The sequence below is a fragment of the Idiotropiscis lumnitzeri genome, chromosome 6 (assembly GCF_059441095.1).
Source record: "Idiotropiscis lumnitzeri isolate Australia: NSW breed Sydney's pygmy pipehorse chromosome 6, RoL_Ilum_1.0, whole genome shotgun sequence".
Lineage (NCBI taxonomy): Eukaryota > Metazoa > Chordata > Actinopteri > Syngnathiformes > Syngnathidae > Idiotropiscis > Idiotropiscis lumnitzeri.
In genome coordinates, this window is record NC_142396.1 from 10,423,100 (window position 1) to 10,433,825 (window position 10,726).

At 42.4% G+C, this 10,726-nt stretch overlaps 2 protein-coding genes across 17 annotated transcripts in view; both read right to left on the minus strand.

Annotated features, from left to right (window-relative positions):
* c2cd5 (C2 calcium dependent domain containing 5) overlaps nt 1-1,640 on the minus strand; it is a 29,122-nt gene extending 27,482 nt beyond the window's left edge. For all 16 annotated transcript variants that reach the window (XM_088297625.1, XM_088297628.1, XM_088297622.1 and 13 more), the window contains exons 1-2: nt 1,493-1,640; nt 405-513 (exon numbers count right to left, since the gene is read on the minus strand). In XM_088297625.1, the coding sequence (XP_088153751.1) occupies nt 405-494 (90 nt within the window). In that variant the 5' untranslated portion in view covers nt 495-513; nt 1,493-1,640. The remainder of the gene's footprint in view (nt 1-404; nt 514-1,492) is intronic.
* A 1,323-nt stretch (nt 1,641-2,963) lies between these two features.
* fkbp4 (FKBP prolyl isomerase 4) lies at nt 2,964-10,672 on the minus strand. The gene is given in 10 exon segments (XM_088299049.1): nt 2,964-4,213; nt 4,311-4,406; nt 4,797-4,940; nt 5,132-5,317; nt 5,393-5,567; nt 6,529-6,685; nt 6,852-6,972; nt 7,451-7,593; nt 7,680-7,824; nt 10,213-10,672. Coding segments are annotated over 10 exon segments (1,359 nt in total). The 5' UTR covers nt 10,306-10,672; the 3' UTR covers nt 2,964-4,114.
* Nucleotides 10,673-10,726: the final 54 nt, after the last annotated feature.

Below are 10,726 nucleotides of genomic sequence, written 5' to 3' on the forward strand. Positions count from 1 at the left end.
GCAAACCAACCGGAATTTTGACAGATCAGCATACATCAGCACTCTAACTAACCAGTGTAATTGGAGATGGTGATCAAGTACTATCTCCTCAAAAAAAAGAAAAATACAGTAAACAACTTTACTGCCTTTGAGGGCACTTGTTATTTTCTCCCTTTCAGACTACATCTTCAAGTAGTCGCTCACCCCGTTGCAACCGCCTAACTCTGCCACTGGGTGATAAGGTAACAAATGCCACACACTGAGACAAAATGGGGTTAGCTGAGAGAGGCTAAAAATAGAGTATACATTCTTGATCTTTGGGGTAAAGCATTTCACATATGTTACTAAAGCATATGAGAACTGTTAGAAATTGAGAGAAAACAACATAATATGCCACCATTAATGCCAAAGCACCATTTACTTACCTCTACAAAAGCATCTGTAAGCTCACTGGCTCTGTCCATGACAGGCAAGTGTCGGCCAGCCACAATTTTTGCTTTCAGTTTTCCAGGCATGATTCAAATTTGGGTTGTCCTGTGAAAAAATTACATTTGTATTTTAAGCACACGGTAGTGACGGGGGACATATCTATATCACAATAGGTGGTCCTCAGTTTACAAAAGGTCAAGACATATAGCATTTGGTGTGTAACGTAAGAAAATGTCAAGAGGGCACACTCAGTTAGATCAGTATTTATTTACTGTGTTTGTTTTGTTTATACTTATTGCCTTGAAGTTATTTTTCATACAATTATTCACTGAAGCCATTTTAAGGTTACAAACTACGTGCAATGAACTAGTTTCCTGGGTGAGGGAGTGTGTGATCACGGGGTCACAAGATGGCATGCTCAGTTAACGTCAATTCTGTTTTTCATTGTACTGTTTTAAATTTATAGTCTTCATACATCTCTTCTTTTCGGCAGTTATTACGTTACTATTGATTGTGTTGCGTTAGCAATAAGCCTATGTTAGTGATAGACTATGGCGCATTCAGACTTCGTATTTCCATACAAATATCTACAGTAATTATGCCACAAGATGTTGTAATAACTGTATTTAATTTCATGTAACGAATGGAAGATTGAGATCGGATAATGGATGGATGACAAAAGCATACCATAACAAACCATGATGCTACGGTACGTTCCTACTTACGTAAAACTTCAAATTACATCGGGCACTCCGTCGTAAACCGAGGACCCCTGTAAATGACACCTGCAATACTCCTTGACAAACATTTGTTTTGGACTACACTACAGAACAAACCTTCACTCCCTTTAAATCCAATTAGGACACTTAATTTGTTTCGGAGATGCTTTCGACTCACTCTTAATGGACCAGGTAATTTAATTTAGTTCCAGAAATCCATGGCCAGCTAGCTCGCTTTAGCCTAGCCATGCTAACTAGAAAAGCTACTTAAGTCCTCTATCTCGAACCGCCATGTTTCAGCACAGTGCCACCACGTACAGTACAGAGGCGCCAAACAGGATCTGTGGAAGCCGTTTCGTCCTTACCCCGGGCCTTTGACACCTACAGTGAGCTTGTCAGAGAGCCACGGAGGGCTCGGTTCTCCCGGACATTATCGTTGACAGCCCGTCGCTCCACTGCGGACTGGCCAGCCTCCACACGCAAAGGGTGCCAGATAGCCAGCCGCCACTGTTATTTTGAATACTGTGCATCACGGTGCATTACGGTAATGCGCCGGCAGCGAGCGCCGTTTGTCACCTTCAAAATAAAAGCTTACAAACTCATGCACGCACGTCGTCAGTGGTTTGGATTTAAAATGGTATTAAATAACTGCTCTGCGGACAGACAACAATGAGTTTGATTAAGGATAATGCACACGGTCTCAGAATTGAAGTAAGAAACTGAGTTTCTGTATTTGTTTGTAAGCTTTTATTTTGAAGGTGGCAAACAGCTCCCGCTTACGGCGCATTACCGTAATGCACAGTATTAAAAATAACAGTGGAGGCTGGCTTGACTTCGTCTTTGCGTGTGGAGGTTGGCTTGACTGCAGTGTTATATCGGCACCAATGGTAGTAAACGCTGGTAGGAAAGGGTACAATCACTCGAACCCCGCCGTTGCTTCTGCCCCAGGTGGTCATGCGCGCGCTATATATGCGGGTGCACAGCTTATTCCAGTTGCGCTCGCTTCCAGTCCGTCGGTGTTGGTCTATATTTTATTTATATAATAGGTTTACATGTATAAATAATATCAGTACTGTCGGATATCCAAAAGAAGAGAACACTTTGAACTCGAACACTGTTTATTCTTAGCTCAAAATGTCGGATCTCAGTAACGTCCTGGTTGGTAACAATGAATGAGTGGGAGTATTGGCAGGCAGTTTCCAATAACATAGTGGCTGCCTAAGTACATAGCTGCCAAGCGAGCATTACGTAGATGCTCTACAAGTACTAAAATTCACTCCTCACCCCTCCCAAAAGAATATGTGGTGGTTTATGTGATAAGGTTTACAACAAATTGGCACGCCTCCTTTTGGAGCACATCGTATTTTTTCAGGTTTCAGCTGTCTACGTCACAATGACAAGCGTGGTAATATTGCTCACTTTGTGACGTCTGTTGTCTAGAACGGCGACCGATCGCCACCAAAATTAGCAGTAGAGTACATTCACGTCTCCAGCTTCAGTGCGAGTGAGTGGCCACCCGATTCATCGCCCAGTTAAAATAATGGCCTTAGTCAGTTCCACCAAAACATTTTTTTCTTCCTGAAACATCTTTTCAGTATGCTGGCCACTTATGCAAAAATCATCTCCATCCATAAACAGATAACGCAATTCTACTCCTGAACTGATAAGATTAATAAATACACTATAACCAGTATTTGGTTATTTTTTTTTGTGTGTATTTTGAAAATAAAAAAAGCCTCAAACCATGATTTCAGAAAGGTAATGATTTGTAATGTGACTCTGCCGATGCAAAGGGGCTAAAAAGCAGTTGAAAATATCACACACAGACATGCAATGCAGGTTTTTAACTGTTTATTGTATCCATCTCCATCTGCCAGGCCACACTTCAACAAGCCACACCCTTCAGACAAAGTAGACCCCAAGTGGCTTTTCCATTGCAACTTCCTTTAGACAGACTGAAAACTGCAAAACTTCTTACATGAAGCAGAAAATTAAGACGGTCAAACGAGCTCATGGGTCTTGTATAGCTGCATTAATGCTCGTTTACAAGTCCGGATATTCCAGTTTTAATTTTTGTCGTATTGACTCAGAAATCACAAGCACAACACATTGGGGGGGATTCAAAGTACATTGTCCATTAGCCCCAAAAGCACCGTTGGGCTAACCCAAATCTATAACGGCTTTGCTGGAGAATTCAACCCGAGAATGTAAGTCCAATGGCTTACCCCCAAAGCCGTTATCACATTTCCTGCTACATGCATATCATACAGTGTTCCGTCACTTTTCACGTTTCGTCATCCTCGTTTTCTGAATGCAGTTGTTTACTATCCGGCTTGTACTGCCTACATCGGGCTCCGTATTGTGAGGTACTCTCAACAACCTAACGGCACATTTGAACAAACATTCAGTTTCCAAACTATCAGCGAAGCAGCGTGCTTATGGTCACAAATGAAAATCCACATTAGAGTGACTCTGCAATAACCGAACCGGAAAGTAGTGAGGGACTGCTGTATATACTTTTGGAACATTCCAGCGCATTGTATCCGAGTGTTCAGCCACCACCAATCCCGGAATTGATCAGCAGGCCCATAAAGTGGAGGCTTGGATGAATGGATGAAGGGTAGAGAACAAATATAGTGCAAGGTGAATAGCCCTTTAGAGCGAAGGCTTTCAATTCTCTATACACACACCCCCCACAAACACTTGATACGCACTCACACACAAAACAGCTGTGAAACGCACTTGTAAAGCTTCAGGTTGAGAGTTTAAGGAGACACAAGCACACAAATACTAAAATTACATCAAACCTGCTCAATCCGTCACCACAATAACGACAATGGCAAGAGGGCAGGATCAAGAAAGCCAGCAAAGTCAGTGCTCTTGTTGACACTTGCTTCTCATACACACGCATACAGTTACACACTTAAAACACAAACGGCTGAAGTAACAAAAGTCAGAAGAACATGAACCGTCAGAATTTACATTATTTAGACTTTCGCGTCGCCCACCGCTTCCTTGTTAGCGCTCTCGATCTCCATATCTTCGCTGTCGCCATTCTCCTTGCTCTTCACCTTCTCAGATTCTTTCTGCAAAGGAGCAAAGCCCAGTCAGGTTGGTTGAGTGGTTAAAAAGGTTTAGGCAGTCAGCAGCATTGTGCCGTTTTGGGGTGGCAAGATCCATTACCTTGGAATCCCTCTCGGCAAACTTCTGGAACATGTTGGCGTATGTGCGCTTGTCCTTCTCGTGCTGCTCCTTCGTGTGCTTCTGACAAAGAATCATCTAGATGACAACAACAATGGAGGACAGGTCAGGGCAAGCCAACAAGGCAATATGTTCACATTGTCATGAATGCACTGTTACAAACGTAGCAAGCCGGTAGAAAATCGTTGCTGACCGGCAGAAACCTTGTATGTCCAAATATGGTCAAACTATTTCTTTTTTTCGCCTCCCACAAATCAATTCTCATGGTCTAATTTTCACGCATTTTAACAACAACAGGGGGTTAAGGACGGAGTTCTAATCCTACAGCGGCGGTATAACCTTCATTTTTCAATATTTGTATGAAAAACACTCATTTCTGACTCCTATTGTTCGCGACCTTCAGCCAAGTAAAGCAAAAGTCACACGTTGTGTAAACGTGTTTAACTGCTTCCTGGAGTGATATCATACCTGACTCTTGGCAGCTTTGTTAGCGGGATAAAGTTGAACAACACGCTGAAAGTCATCCCTGGCTTTTTCAAACTCCTTCATGCCAAACAGTGCTTCTCCCCTCCGGAATAGCGCCTTCTCGCTGGACTCGTCCAATTCCAGGGCCTGTGAGCGCACACACATACCAAACAGGCTTTATTTAACAACCAAACACGTTGCCCTAACACATTGTGTTAAGTGCAAATGATTCACTATGAACCTGCTGTCACCCAATGGAAGAGTCTGTTATTGTTTTGCATAGATGAACAATGATACATTATTTGGAGTAAATGACGTGAAATTGTGCGATGTCTTGCCTTGTTGCAGTTTTCCAGCGCTTGGTTGGGCTCTTTAAGCTTCAGGTAGCACATGGCCAAGTTGAGAAGTGCAGCCAACCGCAACGCTTTGGCCCTCTCCGCTTCCTCCTCGGATAATGCCGACTCATTCTCAAGCCATGACACGATCCTCTTGTACTGTGCAGATGCCTGCTTGAACATACCTTTCTGAAAGTCAACACAGGCAGTGCCAGTGAGACAACATCCTCAGTCACAGTCAAAGGTTCAGCCACCGGTACGAACCTTAAAATATTGGGTCCCCTTCTCTTTAACCACCACGCTCTGTTCCAACTTCTCCGAGACATTCATCTCCCACGACTCTTTGGCCTTTTCCAAGGCTGTTAGTTTGATCTTGTATTGCAAGAGCGCCCCACCGGGGATGTTATATTTGGCATTTCCAACGCTTCCAAAGCCATACCTGAAAGAAAAGCAATCCATCTGCAATTTATTTATCGCATACCTGACCCTTGAACAGTTTAGAATAGACAGTTCCCATGTGTCTTGATGCATCTGTGACAAGCTTTCATCAAAATTACAGCACACTTGTCACAAAATTCTCCTGTTTTGAGGGGGGAAGGGGTAAGGTGAACAACGTCTTCATTTGCATGAGACAGAACCACTCACTCACAGCAGGCTAATTTCTAATAATAATGTGTGCAACAACTGATCTTTCTTGGGAAATCCTGGCGCAATCATGCCATAAATACACAATAACGCAGTCTACTTGCGCTCCCCTCTACTGTAGTGCCAATGCTGAATAGAAATTTTGTGGCGCAGTCGGGTTGCAATGAGGCAAGTGCCTGAGTCCAGAGTGTGAAAAAGCAAGCCAAAAAGACTGAAAAAAATAATAGAATAAAAAAAAACAGGGATTGTATTTGTTGAGGCATCATTTCATCACCAAACTGCCAAACATCAATAAGTGTGCTGATCAGTGCTCGTGGTACATGCATTGGACATACCAAACAAACATTTGAGTATGTGCAACTTCTCAGAAGCTAATGCAGATGTCAACGTGGCAGCTCTACTTGGGTTTTGGCTTTGATATATTTCATCTGTGTAGACACTTGAAAATAACAATCTTTGCTCAGCCTAGCTGCCCCATCTTAAGGCCAGAGAAACTCAAACTCAAATTGGAAGAATTGTGTTGACACAATCTGCTTAGGAATCTGGAATCTTCCATCTAGGAAAATTTGTAAAAGTTGCTCTGACACATTTGGGCAACAGGGTAGCACACAAAAGATTGACTTGGTTGTGTAATTTCACACTCAACGGATGGTCAGGCACTCCCGAAGCACAGTTATTTAACAAAAATTCCCTTTTACATAATAAGTCGCTTATGACTCTACAATTGCGGCTGCTCACTAAACATGCAGTCTTACTTGGGTTTGATGTGGAACAGAGCTTCCTCTCCCTCCTCCATGGCCATGATGGCTTTCTCCACTCCAGGTGGCAAGTCCAGACTCTCTCCTTCTCCAATCTCAAATTTGAGTTCCCTCTCATCAAACACCCGCCCTTCGCAGCTGCCCGCCACCGACACTGAAGAGGAGATGATTCAAAGTGTCTAGCTTAGTATAGTCGTATCAGATCAATAGCAGCCAATACACAAGGTTGCAATAATTGGTATTGCATCAGAAGCGAAAAAGTAGTTACGGGAAAAGCCTAATAAATACAATTCTTGTAAAAGTAGTATGAGACGTGTTACCTTCAACAGAGGATCCTTCATTAGGCTTGGCATATTGCTGCCCTCTAGTGATAATGCGACGGATAATCCCTCCATCCTCCTCTTGGGTTAAATCCTCCCCTCGGAATTCAAAAAGTTCCACCTACAGGTGAAGACAGTAAGGGATGGTCATAGTAAAAGATTTTTAAGAATATGGTGGCTCACATTTGTTCAATTCAGTAATGTGCAGACCCCCTAAAGACTGTCCTGCACAATTATGATTTTAATATTAATAAAAATTGACACCCAATTTTAACATGCCTTGACAATCACAGACAACCATTATCGGATGTCTCGGGTGTGTTAAGTGATAATACTGTTTAAATATAAGTAGGGTTGCAGCCAGAGGTGTAACGTGTTTTTGGGTGACCATACATACCAGCGTGACTGACCTACCCCAGGCTAAATTAGAACAGTGACATCATGCAAAAACATGTAAATAAAGCATCCAATAGAACAGAATATGAGCATTTCCCTATTTTGCAATCAAATTCAGGGCCTGATAATCAGGTTGTCTATTATGTCTAAAGATGATCCTGAGTGATCTGAGGGAGGAGAACTTGTATGTAGGTCAGGCTTACCTCAAAAATAAGTGTGGCATCGGGGGGGATTTTGGGTGGGCTGCCCGCAGACCCATACGCATACTCTGGTTTACAGATGAGCTGGCAGAGCTACCCCTCTTTCATAGTAGCCACGCCGATGTCCCATGCCTTTATAACTCGATCTGCACACGCACATAGGGAAGACGGGAGAAAGCATTGTCATCTGCATGACGGGAGGATGTCTTCTCCTTAATGATGGGAAACCAACCTTTTCCCAGCTCAAAGGAGAACTTCTCTCCCCGGTCTCTGCTGGAGTCGAAGCAAGAGCCATCCAGGAGGGTGCCCACGTAGTGAACAAACACTTTGTCCCCGGTCATTGGCAACTCTGTGCCAGTGCCTTCCCTTTTCACAAGCTGAAAAACATAGTGAGGACATACAGTGATACCTTGGCTCACAAGTTTCATGAGCTCTGTGACCAAGCGTGTAACTATTTATACATCATATGCCTTATTGAAATGCTATTCATTCGATCCATTCCCCCAAAACGCCACAAGTTAGGAAAAATGGAACTGCATTGAATAAAAACTTACAAGATATGAAACTGTTAAGAAATTGGTTTTATAAAACGCAATTGCTCGCCGGACCAATTCTGATATTCAGCGGTATGTCTTACGTAGAAAAAATACATTAAAAAAATATGCAGAAGAGAGCAATTTCTTAAAAAGCTAATATCAGCCAGATGATTAATAATTCAAAGCCAAGTAATTACTCTGTCAGCTAGGATTTATTTGTTGGAAGTGTGCCTTTAAGTGGCCCAGTCAGTAATAAAAGGACTTGGAGTCGGACTGACAGTCAATCTGTGGGCGACTGTCTGGGTATGAGTTGTGGCTTCTCATTTTGTGAATGTTCTCATTTTGTATGCATGTTTATCCTGTTCAATAAACAGGTGAAAAAGTATCGACACTCGACGCTCGCCTTAACCACATGCGTATCAGAACCTAAATTGCATCTGTTTTCACTTCACGCTACTGACCGACGGCATATCTGACGCTCTCTCGTAGCTTAAATTTTGTCTGGCAGCGCTAAGCAAGCAAATAAAATCCAAGCAACATCTTGTAACTTGAGAAACTCAAGATGGCACACTCAGTCAACATGCCACTCTTTTATCAAAACTAGTAGATTAGGGAGAGATTATAGATGGAACACTGACTTTAATGTTTGTGCAAAGATCATTGGGTCTTTAGAGTGGTTGGACGCTTTGAGGCACTTTGGCAAAAGTCTGCAACAGACATGCTATTAAGATACTTGTGGATCGTTTTAAACTATGAAAAAAGCACAGGGTCTTTTGCATTTATATTTTTGCATTTTGTTGAATTTGCATCACAGACATGCATCAGAGAGCTCCTTGTATTTGTGGCACATGCTCAACAATGAACTTTTATCCCGAACTACATCCCGTTGAATTATCACAAGCAGCATTTCACTCCACTATCGAAATACAATGAATTAGTGTGACATTGCGGCCCATGTACACTAATCAGAAATTCTGCAAACACCCAGGTTGACAAGACAACTAGCATTTTCTGAAGCCCAGGCTGGTAACACTGTAAAGTAATGCTAATACATTCCAACGGTTTTTGTCTTTGACATGACACGTGCCGTGGGTGCCGCTTCAAAGAATTTTTTTCGCTTTGGAACATCGTACAACCGACGGCAGTTGGACATTTTTGACAAAGCATCTCAGCAGTAGTCAGCCTGCTATGGCAGTGCAGACTGGGTCTATTGCAGGATTGAAGGGCCAGGTCTGCAATGTTTTTTTAGGAAGTCAGAGCCAACTCAGCCCACCTTAAGTGAGCAATGAACAAAAAGAACTTTGTCAAACCTAGCTGGCCATTTCCATTTAACTGGCTGATTCAATCAGCATGGTTCTATTCATTAACTATGCTGTATGCTTAACAGTGAGACTGAAGTGCTGAACTGTTCTCTCACAGATTTGCAAATAACAACAGACAACTAAATGATTTACTTGGTTGTTTAATTTTACACTTGATGTAAACAAATATTTGTATATGACGTCCATGCATTTTCTTTTCCGCTTGTCCTCATTGGGGTGACTTTCTTTGGACCAGAACCAGCTTACTTTGTGGCAAGAGGTGGGTTGCTCTCTGGTAGTGTCTTCTTGAATGGAACATGGGTGTTTTTGGAAGCCATAATATCCCAGAGAAAATCCAGGCACACACGGGTTTAACATGTGAACCAGGATTCGAATCCCAAACCTCAAAGATGTGACACGCATAAATCATTCGACAAGTGACTCACAACCATCATTTTTAACTTAATTGATCTAAAACGATTTAATTGCGGAAAAAATAAATAACTTAGTGACAAATAGTTTAATTAAATGCTCTCTTTGGTGGTGTGCCATGTTTTTTTTTTTTTACTTCTGTATGTGCGTTGGCCCGTTAAAAATTGGGAACACTGCACCAATAAGCAATGTAAACGTGATATTTAAAAACGTATTATGCAGTTGGCATTCGCTGCACGTGCGCAACAACAAACGGTACCAACAGGTTATTTATTAAATAACACGTCTCAACGTCTTAATAGTCGCCAAAGTTAACGTTTCTAGAAGGTTCAATATATCCAGCTGGTTGGACGTCCCCACGATTAGTTACTGAGGAGAAGACATAAACGGTTAGCAACGTGCCCGCGGGGAGCTAGCTGACGACAGCTAATGCTATTAGCTCAAGCGCTTTAAAGTAGAAATAAGGAAGAATTAAACTCTCAGTGTGAATATTTACCTTCAAAACACCTCCATCTTTCTTGGGCGTGATGTCGTCTCCCTCCATTGGGATGGCGTGGTGACCTTCTGCCGTTTGCTCCTCGGCGGTCATTGTAAAAATGAGGCTACAGTTAAACCTAAGCTTGACTTTAACTAGCACTCCAAAACAACAACACCAACCAAGTGTATTAACACCAGCTACTGCTACAGCTACCTATCGTTTGACCAAGTCGTTGGTCCAAACGACGCGTTAACAGGTCGACGAGCAAAGCGTTGACGATTGAATATGCGCAAAGCGTGCAAAGTCCACACGTGAATGAGGAACCCTGTCAAGCAGCTCAAGCAGAGAACTTTCCAGACATTCTGTAAGGAACCATGGAGAAGAAACAAGCACTGGGGGTGTTGAATAAATATACCGGAATCCCCAGAAAGGCGGTGCTAAACAACAAATAATGGCGCAATTAAATCTACTATCAGCATATTAAAGCTGAATTTTGACCATTCAAAGTAAAATATCTAAAAGTCTAAAAGGA